This window comes from Oncorhynchus gorbuscha, linkage group LG13, assembly GCF_021184085.1.
Source record: "Oncorhynchus gorbuscha isolate QuinsamMale2020 ecotype Even-year linkage group LG13, OgorEven_v1.0, whole genome shotgun sequence".
In the NCBI taxonomy this organism is placed as follows: Eukaryota; Metazoa; Chordata; class Actinopteri; order Salmoniformes; family Salmonidae; genus Oncorhynchus; species Oncorhynchus gorbuscha.
In genome coordinates, this window is record NC_060185.1 from 51361793 (window position 1) to 51387449 (window position 25657).

Here is a 25657-nt window from a genome sequence, read left to right on the forward strand (position 1 = left end):
ATACTAGCCAGGGATGACCCAAAACAACAGGTGTAAACGGTGAACGGAAAATCAAAAAAGAAATAGTCTCACTGTGGTTTCCAGATACTGTGAGGGTTAAAGGTAGTGTCTCAAATCTGATACTGGGAAGATGACTACCATCTAAGGCGAACATGGGCGTAGGCTTCTCTAACTCTCTGAAAGGAATGTCATGTTTCCGAACCCATGCTTCGTCCATGAAACAACCCTCAGCCCCAGAGTCTATCAAGGCACTACATGTAGCACCCGAACCGGTCCAGCGTAGGTGGACCGACAAAGTAGTACAGGACTTTGATGGAGAGACTTGAGTAGTTGCGCTCACCTGTAGCCCTCCGCTTACAGATGAGCTCTGGCTTTTACTGGACATGAATTAACAAAATGTCCAGCAACTCCGCTAATAGAGGCACAGGCGGTTGGTGATCCTCCGTTCCCTCTCCTTATTCGAGATGCGAATCCCTCCCAGCTGCATGGGCTCAGTCTCAAAGCCAGAGGAGGGAGATGGTTGCGATGCGGAGCAGGGAAACACCGTTGATGCGAGCTCTCTTCCACGAGCCCGGTGACGAAGATCTACCCGTCGTTCTATGCGGATGGCGAGAGCAATCAAAGAGTCCACATCTGAAGGAACCTCCCGGGAGAGAATCTCATCCTTAACCACTGCGTGGAGTCCCTCCAGAAACGAGCGAGCAGCGCCGGCTCGTTCCACTCACTAGAGGCAGCAAGAGTGCGAAACTCAATAGAATAATCCGTTATGGACCGTTCACCTTGGCATAAGGAAGCCAGGGCCCTAGAAGCCTCCCACCAAAAACTGAACGGTCAAAAACCCGAATCATCTCCTCTTTAAAGTTCTGGAATTTGTTAGAGCAATCAGCCCTTGCCTCCCAGATAGCTGTGCCCCATTCTCGAGCCCGGCCAGTAAGGAGTGAAATGACGTAAGCAACCCGAGCTCTCTCTCTAGAGTATGTGTTGGGTTGGAGAGAGAACACAATCTCACACTGCGTGAGAAAGGAGCGGCACTCAGTGGGCTGCCCGGAGTAGCAAGGTGGGTTATTAACCCTAGGTTCTGGAGGCTCGGCAGGCCAGGAAGTAACAGGTGGCACGAGACGTAGACTCTGGAACTGTCCAGAGGTCGGAAACCTGAGCGGCCAGGTTCTCCACGGCATGGCGAGCAGCAGACAATTCCTGCTCGTGTCTGCCGAGCATGGCTCCTTGGATCTCGACGGCAGTGTAACGAGCGTCTGAAGTCGCTGGGTCCATTCCTTGGTCGGTTCCTTCTGTCATGCAGGTGAAAGAGGACCCAAAAGCGACTTAACAGAAACAGAGTTTATTTAAGTCCAAACAGGGAATAACAGAAATCCTCTAGTCTGTAGGGGAATAACTGGAGAAGCGGCCACAGACTGCAGGTCGCTTCGGGTAGGCGCAGGCCGTAGTTGACAGAGACACCTGCTCACACGCAGCATCTGATGAAGGCAAAAAACACGACAGGACAGGGCGATACACAATCACAGCAAAAAACACGACAGGACAGGGCGAAACGCAATCACAGCATGGTGAATACTAAACAAGGAACCGACGGGACAGGAACGGAACACAAAGGAATAAATAGGGACTCTAATCAGGGGAAAGGATCGGGAACAGGTGTGGGAAGACTAAATGATGATTAGGGGAATAGGAACAGCTGGGAGCAGGAACGGAACGATAGAGAGAAGAGAGAGCGAGAGAGTGAGAGAGGGAGGGGGAGAGAGAGGGATAGAAGGAGGGAAAGAACCAAATAAGACCAGCAGAGGGAAACGAATAGAATGGGGAGCACAGGGACAAGACATGATAATAAATGACAAACATGACATGTGGCATTGATGAGTGATAAAGTTACAGAGACACAAAATGAATACGGCCAAGACATGCTAACCTCCCTATTATTGGTAATGGTGAGAGGTTAGCATGACTTGGGTGTTATGATGTTTGTGCCTCTGTAACTTTCTCACTCGTCATTACTCACAATTCATTCAATATTATCCGTTATCATGGTAGCATCCACAATAATGTTTAGAAGCATATTCTATTCTCAATTTATAATAAAAATGACTAAATACTCAACTTAGCGGTGACAATGTTCTCCCCTATCTGTTTGAGAAAACAAATATTACATGTTAAACAAAATCTTTCTCTGAGCAATTGTATTTGTATAAAATCATATTCTCAAAATGTGTTTAAATTGAGAATACAAAATAATAGTATTAGTATTATTTATTTTATAACATATTTTTTGCTCCTCTTTATCAAAAGTGTCCAATCAATTTGAACCCCACTGTATGTTAGGAAATGGCTGAGTGATGTTCACTGACTGTACAAAACATTAGGAACACCTGCTATTTCCGAGACAGGTGAATCCAGGTGAAAGCTATGATCCCTTATTGATGTCACCTGTTCAATCCACTTCAATCAGTGTAGATGAATGGGAGGAGACATGTTAAAGTAGGATTTTTAAGCCTGGAGACAATGGAGACATGGATTGTGTACAGTATGTGTGCCATTCAGAGGGTGAACGAGCCAACTTGGCATAACTGAACACTTTGCTGACACTTTGCTAATTTATGACCTTGCTTGTGTACAAAATGCAAAGAACAACCAAATCCGATTAAAAATAATGACTTTTTGTTTAATAGCGTGCACTCTGCTTAGCTATCTGAACATCTTAAACGCTGTTTGAAGTTAAACTTGACATATTAAATATTACGCCAGCTGGTAGGGAGGAACTTTTTCATTTACTAGTTAGTGTTTCATAACAGAAAATGTAAAACCCTGTGTGAGGCTTAGCTACATTGTCCTTGGGCAACCTGTCATAATACACAACAGAACACAGGGGGGTACATGGGAATATAAAACCGTGCTACAATGGGGGAAAAAAAGGCTTAAGAAACAGCTACTTAAAAAAAATGTCTGCCTCGGGATATGTTAAGCGTGATATGCTGAATGAAAGGTGTCATTTCCAAATGGCATATGTGAACTTTGTTTTCACGCACAAGAAAGGGATATAAAAAGACTGGGAGCCTTTTTTGGGGGTCGGTTGGAGAGACTCATGTTATCAGCTTCATACAGGAGTGAAGTATCTCCAATCCGTGAAGTTCTCTGAGTTTTGCCATATGCCTAGAAACAAAAACAGACAAGAATCATGTAAGCAAACATAATGATGTCCCTCTAAATTGACCTGTGGGTGAACCTATTCTATTCCTAACTCTCCCCTGAATTGGATGTTGTCATGGGAAGTCAAAAGAGGAGTAGAGACACAGAGCATAATCCTTTAATGTATTGGGTATTCTGCCTCTTTTCTGCCACTTCGAGATTAAACTTAGAGCACTTCGAGGTTAAACGTGTTTCTGCCATCGCACATCAGTTGGGACAACAGTTACATCTGCATCAGCAGGGTAGAAACAACTTTCTGAAGGCTGCTGTCTACTGCACCACAGAGTTTAGTAGGAGGAGCATATACAGTGCCTTCAGAAAGTATTCACGCCCTTGACTTATTCTACATTATTGTGTTACAGCCTCAATTCAAAATGGATTTAATTGCTTTTTAAAAAAATCACCAATCTACAAACAATATCCAATAATGACAAAGGAAACACGTGTTTTTATTTTATTTTAGCAAATTTACTGAGAATGAAATACAGAAATATTATAATCACCTTTGGCAGTGATGACAGTGGTGAGTCTTTCTGGGTAAGTCTCTTAAGAGCTTTGCACACCTGGATTGTTCAATATTTGCACATTATTCTTTAAAATAATTCTTCATGCTCTGTCAAGTTGGTTGTTGATCATTGCTAGAAAGCCATTTTCAACTCTTGCCATAGATTTTCAAGCCGATTGAAGTCAGAACTGTACTCTTTTTATTCGGGACATAAAGTTCCTTCTTTGACTATTTTTTGGCAGTGTCTGTAGAAAAGCAGACTAAACCAGGTTTTCCTCTAGGATTTTGCTATGAAACTCCCTAGACCTTACCGATGACAAGCATACTCATAACATGATGCAGCCACCACTATGCTTGAAAATATGAAGAGCTGTACTCAGTGATGTTTTGGATTTGCTCCAAACATAACTCTTTGTATTCAGGACAAAAATATAATTTCTTAGCCATATTTTTTGTAGTATTACTTAAGTGCCTTACTGCAAACAGGATGCATATTTTGTAATATGTTTTATTCTGTACAGGCTTCCTTCTTTTCACTATGTCATTTAGGTTAGTTAGGTGGAGTAACTACAATGTTGTTGATCCATCCTGTTTTCTACTATCACAGCCATTAAACTCTGTAACTGTTTTAAAGTCACCATTGGCCTCATGGTGAAATTCCTGAGCGGTTTCCTTCCTCTCTGGCAACTGAGTTAGGAAGGACACCTGTATCTTTGTAGTCACTGGGTGTATTGAAATGCAGACTGTGTGAAGTCACAATGTTATGTAACCACGTCCATTAGACTCACATCAGCCCCCGAGTTGATGAGTACCTGGAAAGACTTGGGCTGGTCGCCCCACAGCAGGGTGGCATGGAGAAGGGGGCGAGTAAGGGGAGAAGAACAATTATCTTTAAGACCCACCAGAGTACTCACTCCAACGAATGAGCTGGGTCTCTTGAAGGGACAAGTAGACACAAAACCGCAATACGGCAATACCGCAATACAGACAACTCAGGGTCTCAAATCTGCGTACGCGTTCGGCTGGAGACAGCCCAGCCCTACGGAGCTGCATCGGCTCGGGAAGCGGTGAATCGGCAGTCTTCGGAGGCTCTTGGAGGAACTCGGGTAAGCTCAGAACCTATCAGGGACTTCCAGAGTTCATCAGATGCAAGGTGGGATCCTACAATGCTAGGTCATGATGTTCGGCCACGTCCTGGAACCCTTCCATCAGACCACGAAGCATCTCCTCATGTCTAACAATGGTGGCTCCTTGGGAGGAAATGGCGTTGCGGAGCTGGTCCAAGTCTGCTGGGTCAGTCATGGCCAGTTCGTACTATCAGGAATCAAGGTAAGACCCAAGTGCAGACTGTGTGAAGTAACAATGATTATGTAACCACAGGGGCAGGCAAACGACAGGTTAAGGCATGCAGGGGTCGATAATCCAGAGCAGTGGCCAAGGTACAGGACCGCAAGCAGGCTCAGGGTCAAGTCAGGCAGAGGTCGGTAATCCAGAGGTGGAGCAAAGGTACAGGACGGCAGGCTGGCTCAGGATCAGAGACAGACAGTGGTCGGCCGGGCGGGTATAGGGTCAGGACAGGCAAAGGTCAAACACCAGGAGGATGAGAAAGAGAGAGACTAGGGAAAAACAGGAGCTGAGACAAAATACTGGTAGGCTTGAACAAACAACACGAACTGGCAACAGATAGAAAACACAGGTATACAGTGGGGCAAAAAAGTATTTAGTCAGCCACCAATTGTGCAAGCTCCCCCACTTAAAAAGATGAGAGAGGCCTGTAATTTTCATCATAGGTACACTTCACCTATGACAGACAAAATTTGAGAAAAAAAATCCAGAAAATCACATTGTAGGATTTTTAATGAATTTATTTGCAAATTATGGTGGAAAATAAGTATTTGGTCACCTACAAACAAGCAAGATTTCTGGCTCACACAGACCTGTAACTTCTTCTTTAATAGGCTCCTCTGTCCTCCACTCGTTACCTGTATCAATGGCACCTGTTTGAACTTGTTATCAGTATAAAAGACACCTGTCCACAACCTCAAACAGTCACACTCCAAACTCCACTATGGCCAAGACCAAAGAGCTGTCAAAGGACACCAGAAACAAAATTGTAGACCTGCACCAGGCTGGGAAGACTGCATCTGCAATAGGTAAGCAGCTTGGTTTGAAGAAATCAACTGTGGGAGCAATTATTAGGAAATGGAAGATATACAAGACCACTGATAATCTCACTCGATCTGGGGCGCCACGCAAGATCTCACCCCGTGGGGTTAAAATGATCACAAGAACGGTGAGCAAAAATCCCAGAACCACATGGAGGGACCTACTGAATGACCTACAGAGAGCTGGGACCAAAGCCTACCATCAGTAACACACTACGCCGCCAGGGACTCAAATCCTGCAGTGCCAGACGTGTCCACCTGCTTAAGCCAGTACATGTCTAGGCCCGTCGGAAGTTTGCTAGAGAGCATTTGGATGACCCAGAAGAAGATTGGGAGAATGTCATATGGTCAGATGAAACCAAAATAGAACTTGTTGGTAAAAACTCAACTCGTCGTGTTTGGAGGGCAAAGAATGCTGAGTTGCATCCAAAGAACACCATACCTACTGTGAAGCATGGGGGTGGAAACATCATGCTTTGGGGCTGTTTTTCTGCAAAGGGACCAGGACAACTGATCTGTGTAAAGGAAAGAATGAATGGGGCCATGTATCGTGAGATTTTGAGTGAAAACCTCCTTCCATCAGCAAGGTCATTGAAGATGAAACGTGGCTGGGTCTTTCAGCATGACAGTGATCCCAAACACACCGCCCGGGCAACGAAGGAGTGGCTTCGTAAGAAGCATTTCAAGGTCCTGGAGTGGCCTAGCCAGTCTCCAGATCTCAACCCCATAGAAAATCTTTGGAGGGAGTTGAAAGTCTGTGTTGCCCAGCAACAGCCCCAAAACATCACTGCTCTAGAATGGGCCAAAATACCAGCAACAGTGTGTGAAAACCTTGTGAAGACTTACAGAGAACGTTTGACCTCTGTCATTGCCAACAAAGGATATGTAACAAAGTATTGATATAAACTTTTTTTATTGACCAAATACTTATTTTCCACCATATGTTGCTAATAAATTCATAAAAAATCCTAATTTCCTCATTTTGTCTGTCATAGTTGAAGTGTACCTATGATGGAAATTACAGGCCTCTCTCATCTTTTTAAGTGGGAGAACTTGCACAATTAGTGGCTGACTAAATACTTTTTTTGCCCCACTGTAAATACACAGTGGATAATGGGGAAGATGGGTGACACCTGGAGGGTGGTGGAGACAAAATACAAGGACAGGTGAAAAACAGATCAGGGCGTGACACACCATGCTCAAAGGGATATTCAATGTCTGCTTTTTTTAATCCCCAATAAGTACCCTTCTTTGTGAGGCATTGGAAAACCTCTCTTGTCTTCGTTGTTGAATCTGTGTTTCAAATTCCCTGCTCGAATGAGGGACCTTACATATAATTGTATGTGTGGGGTACAGAGATGAGATAGTAATTAAAAAGTCATGTTAAACACTATTATTGCATACAAAGTGAGTACATGCACATTATTATGTGACTTGTTAAGCACATTTTTACTCCTGAACTTATTAGGCTTGCCATAAGGTTAGATCGTATAGCCAGTAAACGAAAGGTTGCTGAATCGAATCCCTGAGCGGACAAGGTACAAATCTGTTGCTCTGCCCCTGAACAAGGCAGTTAACCCACTGTTCCCCAGGTAGGCCGTCATTGTAAATAAGAATTTGTTCTTAACTGACTTGCTGAGTTAAATAAAGGTTTAAAAAAATAAAAATAAGAAAGGGGTTGAATACATGACTCAATTCACATTTCAGCTTTTCATTTTTAATGCATTTTGGAAGCATTTCTAAAAACATAATGAGGTATTGTGTGTAGGCCAGTGCCACAAAATCTCAATTGAATCCATTTTAAATTCAGTATTAAGTTATGTTTTACAATTGTGTTTCAAATAAGATAAGAGTTCTGTATAAAATGTTATCCTAAATAAATTATATTTATTACAAATAACTTTTACGGGATACTTACTCCCTTATTTCCACACAGTATTTCCAGGCAAACGAGAACAGAACAGCATAAAAAATGAGCCAGAGGTTGACACACTACCTGTACGTAAGAGTATTAGGGCAAAGTGAATTTAAAAAAAAAGAATACTTGGATTTTTTGTGGGGGAGGCACGGATAGTACTTTAAAAACCTGAAATATCCTGAGAATATAGTCTAAATAAAATAGCGTGAATAAAGTGACAATATTTCGAAACTAAAGTGGCAATATCTCGAGAATAAAGGGACAATATTTTGAGAATAAACCCAACATTTTATTTTGAGAATGGCTCCCTGTTGCTGTGTGCGCCACCGTTAAAATACCTTAATTAGATGACCTGGTGAAACTATACCTTAGAATTGGCTTTAGTAACAAGAAAATCCTCGTTCTTTTAGCACATACACCCCATATTATTATAAGTATTAGGACTTGGAAGAGGTTGCGCCAGAGATAGGTTCTTTTCAGAGGGAGGAACCACACTGACTTGGATGGTTAAATACATAGGTAGAGATGGGTGAGCTGTGTGTGTATGGAGGGGGGGTACTACTCTTCAAGCATGGTGATGGCTGCATCATGTTATGAGTAAATACATATTTAACAGGCGTGACTGTACTGCACAGGCACGCACACACACACACACACACACACACACACACACACACACACACACACACACACACACACACACACACACACACACACACACACACACACACACACACACACACACACACACACACACACACACACGGTATCCCCAAAGCAATACCATTCTAACGGCCATGGTGCATTGTCAGGACACCGAATGAAGTTCACTCTCTTGTTTCCATTACTGAACGCGAAGAGAAATGGAGTTGCATGCACCAGTCCCTTTCGTGGTGCCCTTTTGAATTCGCTACAATGTTGTTCTTAATCCCATACGTATGTCAACACCTTGCATAGTATCTTAAGAGAGTAACAGTTAGGCAAGTAGCCTATATGTCGAAATGAAGGTTACATATTTGTGTGTAATGGCATGGGGTTTTATGTACATTTCTAATGTACATTTCTCCGCAGAAGCGACAGAAGTGACAGTTACAGGGAGGGCTTGAACAAAAAAAAAGCAGATTGCGACTGGTGAACTTGCATTTGAATTGTGTATCTTATCATGCATCATTCAAGACTAAGTTTCAAATGTGTGCAGCGCAATGGACATATAATGCACAATGTCTCAGTAATGACTGTCTTGGTTGGCAATACTCAGTATAGGCAGTCCAGGCAACCTGGACCTACAGGCTGTGATGAAAACATTTGCCCACAGAAAAACGCAAGGCGATGCTGTCGCATACTGTAGCTACTATAGGACTCAAGATAGAAAAAAAGAAAGAGACAAGCACAAAAACAGAAAAGCAGGAAGGAGGACTTCAGGAGACCAGAGAAGATTTCATTAGACTTGATTTAACTTACCTTGAAACCTGTTGAGTTCAACAATAAATAATGGCTGAATTTATCCTAAAGCCGACGACTTTTTTCCTCATTGTTAGGCTATTTGATGTGTCATTTTTATAAAGGTTTATAAACAGCAGTTCATTAGGAGCTACATACTGTAAATAGCCTAGCTGTAGATAGTAGGAAATACTGCATAATTAAACAATCCCTAGTAAGCAAGTGTTTTGAGGGTGAACTATAATTTGGGATTAATAGACTGGTTTTACGCACAACAACTTTCTATCCCAGCCGGGAGATAAGCTATACAGGAAAGTATATTCCCAAAAATATTTTGGTAGTGTAGCTGATTAGTATGCTGTTGCATCAAAAATGTATTTTACAATCGTCAATGTTTGAATGTCCAACTTTAATTACAAGTAATTACATTATTCCTGCCAGCCAGCTGTCTAAATGGCAGCATAGCTTTGTGTGTATAACTTTGTGAAATGTTAGACTTAACATGACAAAATGACGGCCAATTGGCCTCCCAATAAACATTTATAAATTAGCTAAAGCAAAGCAATGGCGACGTGCCATGGCACCACAGAAAGCCTATCATCGATTCGTTAGGCAGCCGCGTAGACATTTCACAATTTCAGCACCATGGATTAATAAAGGAAATCTGAGGAAAATGCTACAGAAATTCTATCAACACATCTATTGTGCTACACGAACATCGGGGACTCTGGATCATTGCTACTCTCCCTTCCGGGACGACTACAAGGCCCTCCCCTACACTCCCTTCGGCAAATCATATCACACCTCCATTCTGCTCTTCTCCAAACATAGGCAAAAATTTAAGCAGGAAGCACCTGTGGTAAGGATTATTCAACGTTGGTCTGACCAATTGGAATATGTCCTTCAAGATTGTTTTGATTACGCGGACTGGGAAATGTTCCGGGAAATAGTACCGACGTATACACGGCCTCAGTGACTTTGTTCGATTAGAACTTATCCAAGCTAAAAAACGTGGATAGATGGCAACACTTGCGCAAAACTGAAAGCGCAAACCACTGCATTTAACCATAGCAAGGCGACTGGGAACATGGACGTGTGCAAACAGACCAGCTATGACCTCCGTAAGGCAAAGAGGCAAAACGACATTCAAGGTACAAAGTGGAGTCGCAGTTCAACATCTCAGACATGACATATGTGGCAGGGACTCCAAACAATCACTGATTATAAAGGAAAAGCCAGCCAGACAAGCAAAACAAATTCTTTGCCTGCTTTGAGGAAAACAACATCAAACTGCTTCTCACGAGGACTGTGTGCTCTCATTCTCCATGGCCGACGTGAGTAAGTCATTTAGGCGTTAACCCTCGCAAGGCTGCCGGCCCAGGCGGCATCCCAAGCCGCATCCTTAGACCATGTGCAGACCAGCTGGCTGGAGTGTTTACGGACATATTCAATCTCTCCATATCCCAGTCTGTTGTCCCCACTTGCTTCAAGATGTCCACCATTGTTCCTGTACCCAAGAAAGCAAAAGTAACTGAACAAAATGAAGTGCTTTGAGAGGCTAGTTAAGGATCATATCACCTCCACTTTACCCGACACCCTAGACCCACTACAATTTGCATACCACCCCAACAGACCCATGGACGACGCAATCGCCATTGCACTGCACACTGCCCTATCCCACCTGGACAAAATAAATACCTATGTGAGAATGCTGTTCATTGCGCATCACTAAGCTCAGGGCCCTGGGTCTGAACCTCGCCCTGTGCAGCTGGGTCCTAGACTTCCTGACTCATGATTGATTGGCCACTCACATTGCCAACTCAATCATCAAGTTTGCTGACAACACAAAAGTGATAGGACTGATTACCAACAACAACTAGACAGCCTACAGCGAGAAGGTGAGAGCCATGGTGGAGTGGTGCCAGGAAAATAACCTCTCCCTCAACGTCAACAAAATGACTGAGCTGATCGTGGACTATTGGAGAAAGCAGAGAGAGCATTCCCCCAGTTGAGAGGGTCAAAAGATTCAAGTTCCTTGGCGTGCACATCACCGAGGACCTGAAATGGTCCCTCCACACCGACAGCATGGTGAAGAAGGCAAAATAGCACCTCTTCAACCTCCGGAGGCTGAAGAAATACAGCTTGGCCCCTAAGACTTCTACAGATGCACCCACCATCAAGAACATTCTGGGCTGTATCACCACCTGGTAGGGCAGCTGCACCGCCCGCATCCTCAGTGCTCTCCAGAGGGTGCTAAGGTCAGCCCAACACATCACTGGGGGCACACTGCCTACCCTCCAGGACATCTACAGCACCCGGGGGCAAAGATAGGCCAAGAAGACCATCAAAGACCTCAGTCACCCGAGCTATGGCCTGTCCACCCCGCTAGAAGACAGAGACAGTACAGGTGCATCAAATCTGGGAACCAAAGACAACAGCTTCTCTCTCCAGGTCATCAGACTGTTAAACAGTCACCCCTAACCAGCCTACACCCAGTACTCTGCCCTGATCCTTAGACTGCTGCCCTATTTACATAAGAGTCATTGAACACTGATCAATGCTGTAAACACGTTCTCTATGAATATGTCCATACTGTCTATAAAAACCATTATACATGCAGTACCATTAAAAATTTTGGAAGCACACCTCCTCATTCAAGGGTTTGTCTTTATTTTTACTATTTTCTACATTGTAGAATAATAGTGAAGACATCAAAACTATGAAATAGCACCATGTAGTAACCAAAAAAGTGTGGCACAAAAATATTTTAGATTCTTCAAAGTAGTCACCCTTTGCCTTGATGACAGCTTTGCACACTTTGGCATTCTCTCAACCAGCTTCATGAGATAGTCATCTGGAATGCATTACAATTGACAGGTGTGCCTTGTTAAAATTACATTTGTGGAATTTCTTTCCTCCTTAATGTGTTTGAGCCAAACAGTTGTGTTATGACAAGGTAGGGGTGGTATACAGAATATAGCCATATTTGGTAAAATACCAAGTCCATATTATGGCAAGAACAGCTCAAATAAGCAAAGAGAAGCAACAGTCCATCATTACTTTAAGACATGAAGTTCAGTCAATGCAGAAAATACAGAGGATTAGTTCATTAGAGTTAACAGGCTTAGAAATTGCAGAGGAGACTGCGTGAATCAGGCCTTCATGGTTGAATTGCTGCAAAGAAACCACTACAAAAGGACACCAATAAGAAAAAGAAACTTGCTTGGGCCAAGAAACACAAGCAATGGACATTAGACTGGTGGAATATGTCCTTTGGTCTGATGAGTCCAAATGAGAGATTTCTGGTTCCAACCTCTGTGTCTTTGTGAGATGTAGAGTAGGTGAACAGATGATCTACGCATGTGTAGTTCCCACCATGAAGCATGGAGGAGGAGGTGTGATGGTGTGGGGGTGCATTGCTGGTGATATTGTCAGTGATTTATTTAGAATTCAAGGCACACACCAGCATGGCTACCACAGCATTCTGCAGCGATACTCAATCCCATCTGGTTTGCGCTTAGTGGGACTATAATTTGTTTTTCAAAAAGGACAATGACCCAACACACCTCCAGGCTGTGTAAGGGCTATTTGACCAATAATGAGAGTGATGGAGTGCTGCATCAGATGACCTGGCTTCCACAATTGCCCGACCTCAGCCCAATTGAGATGGTCTGGGATGAGTTGGACCGCAGAGTGAAGGAAAAGCAGCCAACAAGTGCTGAGCATATGTAGGAACTCCTTCAAGACTTTTGTAAATCATTCCAGGTGAAGCTGGTTGAGAGAATGCCAAGAGTGTGCAAAGCTGTCATGAAGGTAAAAGGGTGGCTATTTTGAAGGATTTCAATTATAAAATATATTTTGATTTGTTTAACACTTTTTTGGTTACTACATGATTCCATATGTGTTATTTCATTTTGTGATGTCTTCACAATTATTCTACAATGTTGAAAATAGTGAAAATAAAGAAAAACCCTTGAATGAGTAGGTGTGTCCAACCTTGTGACTAGTACTGTATATTCCGGACACTGACATTGCTCATTCTGATATTTCTTAATTTTGGAATTATGTGTGTATTATTTTGTATTGCTAGGTAATACTGCACTATTGGAACTATAAACGTTGATTTGATGGACAGCGATCGGTAGTCTATAATCTCAGTGGCGGAAAAAGTACTCAATTGCCATACTTAAGTAAAAGAAAATATACCTTAATATAAAAGTACCTTAATACCTTAAAATAAAAGTGAAACTCACCCAGTGAATACTACTTGAGTAAAAGTCTAAAAGTATTTGGTTTTAAATATACTTAAGTATCAAATGTAAAAGTATAAATAATTTCAAATGGCTTATATTAAGCAAACCAGATAGCACAATTGTTTTATTTAAAAAAATGTACTGATAGCCAGAGGCACAGCACAACACGCAGACATCATTTACAAACAAAGCATTTGTGTTTAGTAAGTCCGCCAGGTCAGAGGCAGTAGGGATGACCAGTGATGTTCTCTTCATAAGTGCGTGAATTGGACCACGTTCCTGTCCTGCTAAGCATTCAAAATGTTACGAGTACTTTTGGGTGTCTCCTAAATGTTTGGAGTAAAAAAATACATTTTTTTTTTTTTAGGAAAGTAGGAAAGTTCTCAAATATAAATAACTGCGTTATGCCAGTGTAAGAGCTGAGATGTTGAGGAGTGTGTGTGTGGGTGCATGTGCCTGCATGTGTATGTGTATGTGTGTGTGTGTGTATGGGTGCGTGTGTGTGTAAGCATACGTGCACGTGTGATTAATTAACATAGCATTTACCTGGGCTCTGCTTTACACAGCTTCCCCAGAGCGATGGCAGAATTTTGCTGCACAGCACTTCTCTTGGCGTCGCCCGCAGCAAGGCGGAGCAGGAGCAGGACAGTGTCGGTTCCCAGGAGGCTACTGGCTGCCCCCCGCACCCCCAGGCAGTGGCCCAGGCACAGGGCAGCGTTCCCTGCCACTGCCTCCTCACTGCTGGGACCCAGGAGCCTCCTCAGGGTGTGAAGTCCTGATGAGTTGGACAAAATAAAAGTTGCCCAATGTAATCACGTACACTCACAGACAAAAGCACACACACACAGGCACAACAAACAAAATAAAAACAGACGTGCTCATACACACAAACCAACACGCACACGCCTGTGTGAGGACACATTTTATAATACAATATCTGTTTTTGTTATTTATCAGCTTTCACATAACACACTAGTTCAAAAACCAAGACCAATCCATCATACATGTATCTTACGATTATCACATTTCACCCACTCCTCCTGAGCCGTTTGACTGATAGCCGTGCACACTGTGAGGGTCTTGATCAAATATTTAGTGGTGGTCTTCCCTGATCCCTGCATGGCAAGATAAAACGATAATTTCTCTCACACCATATACAGTATATAGAATACATTATATCAGTCCATATAACACATAACACAACATTATTATTTTATCAAGAAGCTGTGGCAGTGATCACCTAAAAGAAATATTATAAAAAAGGCAATAAATTATGCTTGGCATTACTTTCAGTAGCCTCCGAATTGTCCTCACGATTCCTCTCTGCACGGCGTCTTCAGTAGCAGCGGGGGACTGTGGGAGCACTTTACTCAGCAAACCTGTGGCTCTCTGAGGCCAAGAGAAAGAACAATATTCAGTCAGTGGGAAAAGAAAGAGAGTGAGTGGGGAAAGAAACAGAGCATTCATCAACACCTGTTGCTGATATTCTGTCACATTTACTGACCCGGAGAGAGAGATCCTTAATGTCACACTGAATGTCACACACACACACAGAGAGAGAGAGAGAGAGAGAGAGAGAGAGAGAGAGAGAGAGAGAGAGAGAGAGAGAGAGAGAGAGAGAGAGAGAGAGAGAGAGAGAGAGAGAGAGAGAGAGAGAGAGAGAGAGAGAGAGAGAGAGAGAGAGAGAGAGAGAGAGAGAGAGAGAGAGAGAGAGAGAGAGAGAGAGAGATCATCTTAGGAATGTACAGTGCATTTGGAAAGTATTAAGACCCCTTGAATTTTTCCACATTTTGCTACGTTACAGCCTTATTCTAAAATTGATTACATTGTTTTTAAATGTTTTTTCTCTCGTCAACATACACACAATACCCAATAATGACAAAGCAAAAACAGGTTTTTAGACATTTTTGCAAAAAACAATCACATTTACATAATTATTCAGACTCTTTACTCAGTACTTTGTTTGGCAGCCATTACTTCCTTGAGTCTTCTTTGGGTATGATGCTACAAGCTTGGCACACCTGTATTTGGGGAGTTTCCATTCTTCTCTGCAGATCCTCTCAAGCTCTGTCAAGTTGGATGGGGGAGCGTTGCTGGAGAGCTATTTTCAGGTCTCTCCGGAGATGTTCGATCAGATTCAAGTCTGGCTCTGGCTAGGCCACTCAAGGACATTCAGAGACATGTCCTGAAGCCACTCCTGCATTGTCTTGGCTGTGTGCTGTCATGACTCTCCTGTGAGGATCCAAAGATCAGGTTTTCAATGGATCCAACTTCTATCAGACCCCTCTCACCCGCAGAGGGGAGGAGGGATTGATGTCGGGGTTTTGTGACACCTCATGCCCGGTTGTAAATTGTATGCAGCAAAGGACTCTCTTGGCTCCTTTGTATTAACCAAAGGAATACCTTTGTCTCCAGAAGATTTTCGCCAGCCCAAAACTCTAACGTCCAAAAAGTGAACTTTGGAACAATATTTCTCACACCCGAATGTGGGAAATGGTCAGTGGGTAGATGTAGAAAATTAATGTCATATTGTTTGTAATTTTATGATGTTATTAAAAGGAAACCCCCTTTAGCCATTTTAGTTTTCATCCAATCTGATGTGAAAACAACTCTTTTTTTGTTAAGATAGGAATGTGATTTCTAATGAGATACATTTTTTGATGTCCTTTGCACATTAAGTAGCCACGCCCCGAGTGATGTCAGAAAAGCGTGTCAGTGTGATGGAACCGCCCTTTTTGACCAGAGTGCATAAAAGGACTGGCTAGGAATTAACATATTAGACCAGAAAGACACGAGGTGAAGAAAATGAACTTACCAGACCAGGACACTGTCGGTCTGCAGCTGTGCGTGTAAAGTGGTTTTGGAACTTTGACTATCTACCCGAGGAAGAGGAGAAGAAAACTCCCCTCTCAGACAATCACTGGTACGGCTAAGTAGCTGTTCTTAGGAAACAGCCCATTGGAGACAACTAAGAAGGACATTGTGACCTCTGGTGGACAATCAGAGCATGTACAATTAGCCCACAGGAAAAGCTCACTGAAACAACTTTCCAAGAGTGATTGGTTCCGACTGAGATAAACGATGAACGAACGGTATTCAACGCGTAAATACATGATTTATTTTTCTTCCAAATGGGCGGCGGTTCGTGCGCAAGGTATATGATTAATGTGAGGACAGTCCTAGAATGTATCCACGATAAATGTCCCCTTTTTCTCTCTCTATTTTCCCTACCACATTCTCTATTTCTGTGTAATAAGCCGCCATATCTTGTCAGTCCACTAGGGACCTTTGTCTCATGTAACTGTGTATGTTATTCTGTGTAATAATTTAGTTAGCTAGTAAATAATACTCACGGTTGGGGTTCTCGCAGATCCAAGAAGCTTACGACTGTTCAGAATGAGAATGATATGAGGTAATGATTAATGAGTTTAATTTGGGAGATGGCAACTCGTTAAACAACTTCTTCCGAGGCATCCTAAATTCCTAATGAGTTAAAAAAAATAAAAAAAATAAATCAACAGTATTATTCCCCGCAAACCTTACCATCAATTGGAGTAAACTAATAAACTGTAACACTTAGGCTTCTACCTTCAGTTTATACATCTTATACACATTTTACAGACACAATCTATTTTACAATAGTTATATTTTGTTTGTTTTTAGTCCTTCCTCTATTTCTGATGTCCATCCCTGATGTCCATCTATTTGTAACTGTGCTATTTCACAAAATATCTGAACCTATACACATTTTAAAGGACTGTTTGTTTTACATTGGTTATCTTGTAATTAGTCCCACCCTTCAGCTCCATTCTACCTCTCCCATCTATCTCTCAACATCATCCATTTTGGATTTCTATTTGCCATATATTTTTCAACTGTGCTGTGATGCTTCACAAAAGTACTGAACCTTTCTATTCTTAGAAATGGGACAAAATACCAGCAACAGTGTGTGAAAACCTTGTGAAGACTTACAGAAAACGTTTGACCTCTGTCATTGCCAACAAAGGGTATATAACAAAGCATTGAGATAAACTTTTGTTATTGACCAAATACATATTTTCCACCATAATTTGCAAATACATTTATTAAAAATCCTACAATGTGATTTTAAAAAAAATAATCTCATTTTGTCTGTCATAGTTGAAGTGTACCTATGATGAAAATTACAGGCCTCTCTCATCTTTTTAAGTGGGAGAACTTGCACAATTGGTGGCTGACTAAATACCGTTTTGCTCCACTGTAACTCCACCAGTCCTATATATGATATCATTCACAAAAATTATACTTTTTTAAAACATTTCTTCGAAAAATATGTTGTTTTTTATCAATTAGTATATTTGAGTTTAACTGCAATATTTGTTGTATTATTTGTTCTGTCTTTGCAGGTGGATTAAACTGAAATTGCAACCAACTTCCTAAGGCTTGTTTAAAAAAATAACGATATTTTGGAGATTATTTCCTTTTCAAACAACCAAAAGTGAGCAGGTGTAATCTGAATAAAGGGAAAAAGGCCATTCTTGAACATAGGATGTTCCTACCAATTTACTAGAGAACCAGTGATCATATAATTTTAAAAGCAGGTCACTCGGTGTAGGCAAAACCATAAGCAAATAGGTAAAGTGACTAAATGACTAAAGAGTTAATCAGGGTGATTTTTCCACAAATATACAGGTATTTTCCTTTCCATGTTAGCAACATCTTATCTATTTTCGCTAACGTTCTATAAAAATGTATTGGAGTGAGATCATTTCTTTCTTTTGGGATTTGTATACTGAGTATGTCCACATCTCCGTCAGACCATTTAATTGGTCAAATACACAGTAATGTAAAATTAGTATTTTTTAGTGATCCAATACGTAATATCATTTGTAACACTTATTATAATTTGGTTTTAATCCAGAGAGGATAGCAAAAGTATCTAGATCCTCCATGAGGCCGTGTGGAGATTCTAATTGTGATTTTAAAAGAAAACATGAATCATCAGCGTACAATGACACCTTAGTTTTTAAGTCACGGATTTCTAATCCCTTAATGTTATTGTTTGATATAATTTTAACAGCCCAACATTTCGATGGCAATAATAAATAGATATGCCGATAGTGGACAACCTTGTTCCAATCCTCTAGATAGTTTAAAACTTTCTGAGATGTAGCCATTATTTATAAGTGATTCCCCAAAATATAGGCATTTCTAGGCATTTACATATAAACTCCAGTCGTACTTTATATAAAAGCCTTTTCAAAATCAGCTATGAAACCCAGGCCACTATATATATGCCACTTGGGTCTTGTTTCAGTAATAATGATATCAGACCTTCTTGTTGCGTGTCTGATAATCTACCATTTATATAGGAGTGGTTAAAACATGCTAATAACGGTCAAAAAAAGTTTTGTATACTTCCACTGGTATGCCATCCAGCCCTGGAGTTTTCCCAGCCTTAAAGGCTTTAATTGCATCAAGAAGTTCCTCCTCTGTAATTTAGCCTTCACATGAGTCTTTCTGTACAGATGTTAATTTTACATTATTATTAGGAAAAGAATCCATACAATTAGTTTCAGTTAGCGGTGATGGAGGAGACCGAAATGAAAACATATTCTTAAAGTACTTTCTTCCTCTTACAAAATCATGCGTGACTCCATCATTTGTAACAAGTTTCAATACATTTTTTGGGTAGCATTTCTATATTGAAGATTGCCACAACCATGCTTAACCGTAGGGATGGTGCCAGGTTTCCTCCAGACCGGACGATTAGATTCAGGCCAAAGAGTTCAATCTTGGTTTCATCAGACCAGAGATTCTTGCTTCTCATGGTCTGAGAGGCCTTTAGGTGCCTTTTGACAAACTCCAAGTGTGCTGTCATGTGCATTTTACTGAGGAGTGGCTTCCGTCTGGCCACTTTACCATAAAGGCCTGATTGGTGGAGTGCTGCAGAGATGGTTGACCTTCTGGAAGGTTCTCCCATCTTCACAGAGGAACTCAGGAGCTCTGTCAGAGTGACCATCGGATTCTTGGCCTTGACTAAGGCCCTTCTCTCCCGATTGCTCAGTTTGGCCGGGCGGCCATCTCAAGGAAGAGTCTTGGTGGTTCTTCCATTTAAGAATGATGCAGGCCACTGTGTTCTTCGGGACTTTCAATACTGCAGAAATGTTTTGGTACCATTCCACACATCTGTGCCTCGACATAATTCTGTCTTGGAGCTCTACAGACAATTACTTCGACCTCATGGCTTGGTTTTTGCTCTGACATGCACTGTCAACTGTGGGACTTTATATAGATAGGTGTGTGCCTTTCCAAATCATGTCCAATCAATTTAATTTACCACAGGTGGACTCCAATCAAGTTGTAGAAATATCTCAAGGATGATCAATGGAAACAGGATGAACCTGAGCTCAATTTCGTGTCTCATAGCAAAGGGTATGAAAACCTATATAAATATGTATTTCTGTTTTACATTTTTTATACATTTACAAACATTTCTAAACACCTGTTTTCGCTTTGCTATTTTGGGGTATTGTGTGTAGATTTATGAAGAACATTTTTTAATTTAATTAAGCAATATGGCCCGAGGGTAGATGCCTGGACACAGCCCTTAGCGGTGGTATATTTGGGCGCTCGAGTGACGCAGAGGCCTAAGGCACTCCATCTCAGTGCAAGAGGCGTCACTGCAGTCTCTGGTTCGAATTCAGGCTGCATCACATCCGCGCAATTAGCCCAGCGTCATCTGGGGTAGGCTGAATTTGTTCTTAACCTGTTGAAGCTATGGGGGCGCTATTTCATTATTGGATAAAAAAAAACGTTCCCGTTTTAACCGCAATGTTTTGTCACGAAAAGATGCTCGACTATGCATATAATTGGCAGCTTTGGAAAGAAAACACTATGACGTTTTCAAAACTGCAAAGATATTATCTGTGAGTGCCACAGAACTCATGCTACAAGCGAAACCAAGATGAAACCTCAAACAGGAAATGAGCAGAATTGTTGAGGCTCTGTTTTTCCATCGTCTCCTTATATGGCTGTGAATGTGCCATGAACGAGCTTATGCTCTCTGCCGTTCGTCCAAGATATCTGCAGCATTGTGACGTATTTGTAGGCATATCATTGGAAGATTGGCCATAAGAGACTACATTTGCCAGGGGTCCGCCCGGTGTCCTTTGTCTAAATTGGTGCGTAATTCTCAGCTGCAAGCATTTTCCCATGCGATTCAGAGGGGAAAGCACACTTCCAGGAACGATATATCATCGAAGAGATATGTAGAAAAACACCTTGAGGATTGATTCTAAACAACGTTTGCCATGTTTCAGTCGATATTATGGAGTTATTTTGGAAAAAGTTTGGCGTTTTTACAACTGAATTTTCTGGTTTTTATGGTAGCCAAACATGACGCAGAAAACGGACGGATTTCTCCTGCACAAATAATATTTCAGGAAAAACGGAACATTTGCTATCTAACTGAGAGTCTCCTCATTGAAAACATCCGAAGTTCTTCAAAGGTAAATTATTTTATTTGAATGTTTTTCTGGTTTTTGTGAAAATGTTGCCTGCTGATGCTAACGCTAAATGCTAATGCTAGCTATCAATAGCTATCAATACTGTTACACAAATGCTAGTTTTGCTATGGTTGAGAAGCATATTTTTGAAAATCTGAGATGACAGTGTTGTTAACAAAAGGCTAAGCTTGAGAGCTAGCATATTGATTTCATTTCATTTGCGATTTTCATGAATAGTTAACGTTGTGTTATGCTAATGAGCTTGCGGATACAGGTTTTTTTAGTAGCTAAACGTGACGCACAAAATGGAGCGATTTCTCCTACACAAATCATCTTTCAGGTAAAACGGAACATTTGCTATCTAACTGAGAGTCTCCTCATTGAAAACATCTGAAGTTCTTCAAAGGTAAATGATTTTATTTGAATGGTTTTCTGTTTTTTGTGAAAATGTTGCCTGCTGAATGCTAACGCTAAATGCTATGCTAACACTAAATGCTGCTACACAAATGCTTGTTTTGCTATGGTTGAGAAGCATATTTTTGAAAATCTGAGATGACAGTGTTGTTAACAAAAGGCTAAGCTTGAGAGCTAGCATATTTATTTCATTTCATTTGCGATTTTCATGAATAGTTAACGTTGCGTTATGGTAATGAGCTTGAGGCTGTATTCATGATCCCGGATCCGGGATGGCTCGACGCAAGAAGTTAACTGACTTGCCAAAGTAAATAAAGGTTAAATAAAAAATAAAAAAAATATTGTCCATATATCACAAACCCCCGAGGTGCCATACTGCTATTATAAACTGGTTCCAAAATAATTTGAGCAGTAAAAATAAGTGTTTTGTCATACCCGTGGTATACGGTCTGATATACCATGGCTGTCAGCCAATAAGCATTCAGGGCTCGACCCACCCAGTTTATACAATCCATTTTAGAATACGGCTGTAATGTAACAAACTGTGGAAGAAGTCAAGTGGTCTGAATACTTTCCAAATGCACTGTATGTTCGAGATACGTTCTGAATAGTTTTTAGCCCCTTGAGACTGCTCAGACCAGACCGTGCTATGTTTTCTTATACGTGTTCTAATCTTAACTTCTCAATGCTTCGGAACACATGCTGAAGAAGCAGGAGTTGTGTTTATATCTAAAACTAGTTGCTATACATAAAACACGCATGGTGTCGTATTGTTTCTCTCCAAATACCCATCTCTTCCATCTTTGTTTGCATATGAAAAAATGCTTGCGATATGGATAGTTAGAGCATGATAGGCCAGAGGGGCCGTAGAGAAGTGTCCGTGAGAGATGCCGTGGTTTTGGTCTCATCAGCAGAGCTGCGTCGGGGCCCTGTGGTGCAACCACTCACTGTGATGATGCCCCCGTCAGGATCACTCAGCAAGCCCAAGCATACTCCACTGATGGGAACAGCATGCTCCTGCAAGATAAAGGAGAGAAAGAAAGCGAGAGAGAGAAAGGTTAATCGAATGTTCACTGTACATATCACTTTTTCATAGGGGTGCTTATTATTATCACTACACCAAAGGTTCTGAAACAAAAGCTCTCAGTGCTCTCTTTGTTCTTGTTTTTCCATTCACCTCCTTCCCTCCCTCTTTCCATCAAATTGATGTGTTACCCTGATAGGTGGGCCAAGGACTAGTCAATCACTGCCCAACTCCAAATGGCACCCTAGTGTGCCATGGGCCCTGGTCAAAAGTAGTGCACTATATAGGGAATATGGTGCCATTTGGGATACGCTCAGCCTAACAGCCTCTATCGTACCTGGATGGCTGTGGAGGGATTACCAGAGAGGTTGATCATCAGTCCCAGGAGGGGATAAAGGATCTCTCTGTATTCACAGTGAGTACACCACTTCTGTAATAGAGAACCACAGTGCAATACAACACTCACTGGATTTGGTATGAGAAATTACCATTGTACATTGTTATCTATTCTGGCTTATAAGTTTCAGTCTGTGACATTTCAAAACCTTTATTTTATTGGAAAGAGACAAAGCAAGTGTGTCATCATTAGAATTGAAAAATAATAAAATCGAAAAATAAACATCCCAGTTCAGTTTAGGAAAATAACAAAGTTGTGTGCTCCTTTAAAATAAGCTAGTCATAAATACAATATGGAGCAATATTCACCATGGCGATTAGAGAGGCCTGCCAAAACTCCTGACAGTTGGCAACCTCGTTATGGATGGCATCATCTCCAATCATATTGCCTATTGTTGATATGAGCGATGGGAAACTATGCTGGTTGAATGTGGTGATGTTTTTCTGCAAGTGGAGCACAAGAAAGATTATCCCATTATCCCATTTTGACAGTGTCTGGTCGCAGATTAGCTTTTGCTGTATTAACAACTCATATGGTTGTAGTCATGTTTGGCATGACAGATCTAAGGACCAGGCTACAACAACTACAGTATCAGGAGCAAATGAAGTATTTGATGAGATGTAGCTAACTTCCAGCACAAATATCTTACCAGCAGACTTGCGAAAGGGGGCACAATCAATGTTGTAAACGTGTCCCTTAACTGCAAGCAAAATCTGTAACATGAACAGGGAGTTAACCATGATGAACATGAAATGTTCAAGAATATACAGTAGATATGCTACAAATCACTTGCCTATGCTGTATAGTGATGTAGCATACTCTATACAATAGGTTCCCACATGACAAGGAACAATAAAATAATTGGCTGCACACTGCATACAGTATGGGACACAGACAATGGATCTCAGGAGGTTACAAACACAATCGATATTATATTATTATTCATGAGTCATGACGTGCGGTACCAAACCACAGTATGTGACGACATTATCTTAATGTTTTATAACACACACAAGCACACGCATACTTAATAGGTCAACACACACCCCCCACCGTTAGCAAGTAATGGACGGCTTTTGGCCCACCAAAAAAGAAAAGACGCTAAATTAAACTGTAGAACTGAAGCCAAACAAATTGTCCTGGAGAGGCTGTCTATCATAGGCTTACACCCCAATTTCACACTCCACCATTCTCTCACTCTGCGAGCATGTGTGTGTGGTGCTGAGGATAGATAGGGAGAGTGAGAGAGGAGCCTTGGCCTAGGCTGTTGTTGATTGCGAAGATTGAGGCTTTTTTCATTGAAGTAAAACGAAAGTTAGAGGATAAACAGTATGCCTACAGTGAAAAAACTACAAGCTGAATGTTCTTTGTGTGGACAAGTTTTAATATTGTAGTGGACAAAGATGAGAAGAGCGTTGGCACGACCAAATGCAAGCCACTGTGCAAATCGCTATTCAGAGAGAATGCAATTTTGGAACTTAAATGTATTTATTTTCGTATTTATAATCATATGCTTTATCATTAGTCTATTATTATTGTATATCATTGTTATTATTGTAGGTCTATTAATCTGAACCAGTTCTTTAAATACACTAAATGTGTTTTGTTTAATTCTGCTGAGACATTTTTGTTGGCTAAATTAAGTTCGAATTTTCTTTTCAAATGTGTGCTCCATCTTTAGTTTAAGGTAAATTAGTTATAAGAAGGCCCGTTGTAAAATAAATATCATTAGAGGTTAATTGCTGCACTATAGCGTGTTCAAAACTCTTGTGATGTTTTAAACCAGTTCGTCTTTTTAAACCAAGTCTTTTGATTAATTCTGTTGAGCCATTTTCTTTGGTCAAATTAAGTTCCAACTGTAATGTTGTGTTTGCCATATTATAATAGCCTTCTCCTATTTTTCCTATAAATAATGGCTTGATTTACTTTTGTTATTACCCGAATAAAGTGTAGAAACTTTTGTGAAGGTTTGGTGTGGTGAGGCTATTATTAAGCTTAACTAGTGCCGGCTTATGATATGAAGGCAGTGTGCACCAGCGCTCCGACTGAATCCAACAGTTGAACTTGAGGAGAGGACCCTAGACAAGACAAAAACACACATACCACCCTCGTCACACCCTGACCTAACCAAAATAATAAAGAAAACAAAGATGACTAAGGTCAGGGCGTGACAATAAGCTTCCTTCTGTATGCCTATATCTGTCTAGCAGACACAGTAGCCATCTGACAAATGCATGTCGGTGTCATAGCATGCTGCCGGCACATCTCTATATCTCTCTGGGGCTTCTCCTCCTTTATGTCATTTTTTCTAATATTAATATCATACAGTGGACGCAAATGCATGCAATGCTCTGATGCACTTAGCGCTCAAATTGCCAAAAACTGAACCGTGAAATGGACACTTATTGTTTTTGGAAAATAAAAACCAATAAAGCCCAGGGCTATAAAGTTTAGCATATGCTACACATCGAAAAACAAGGAATAGTGTTTTTGACATTTTTGGGGGGCTGTTTTTAAGGTCAAGTAGTCTAAATGTTGCTAATTTGGCCAATATCCCTCATGAATTGATGGCGTTGGCTAAACCAGGTCGGAGGTTTCATTATCTCTCTTTCTACTTTCGGATTTGAATGCATATAGATGTCCGGTAAATTGCTCAAATGTCCGTAAATTTAAATCTTTCCAGTCACAAATCTTCATAACGGAAACGCTGACACAGAAGTCAATTCAATGTCTATTCCACATTGGTTTCATTTAAATGACGTGGAAACAATGCTGATTCAACCAGTGTGTGCCCAGTGAGACGTCTCACACAAACAGCAGCGTAGAGTAGGTGATAGCCTTGTTTTCAGAAACGTT

At 41.3% G+C, this 25657-nt stretch overlaps 1 protein-coding gene across 2 annotated transcripts in view; it reads right to left on the reverse strand.

Annotated features, from left to right (window-relative positions):
• Positions 1–2648: 2648 nt before the first annotated feature.
• Positions 2649–25657, reverse strand: part of ttc12 (tetratricopeptide repeat domain 12) — a 42374-nt gene continuing 19365 nt past the window's right edge. For both annotated transcript variants that reach the window (XM_046294917.1, XM_046294916.1), the window contains 8 exons: positions 23451–23514; positions 23110–23244; positions 22742–22834; positions 22329–22397; positions 14767–14868; positions 14495–14594; positions 14026–14254; positions 2649–3162 (listed from right to left, as the gene is read on the reverse strand). In XM_046294917.1, the coding sequence (XP_046150873.1) occupies positions 3093–3162; positions 14026–14254; positions 14495–14594; positions 14767–14868; positions 22329–22397; positions 22742–22834; positions 23110–23244; positions 23451–23514 (862 nt within the window). In that variant the 3' untranslated portion in view covers positions 2649–3092. The remainder of the gene's footprint in view (positions 3163–14025; positions 14255–14494; positions 14595–14766; positions 14869–22328; positions 22398–22741; positions 22835–23109; positions 23245–23450; positions 23515–25657) is intronic.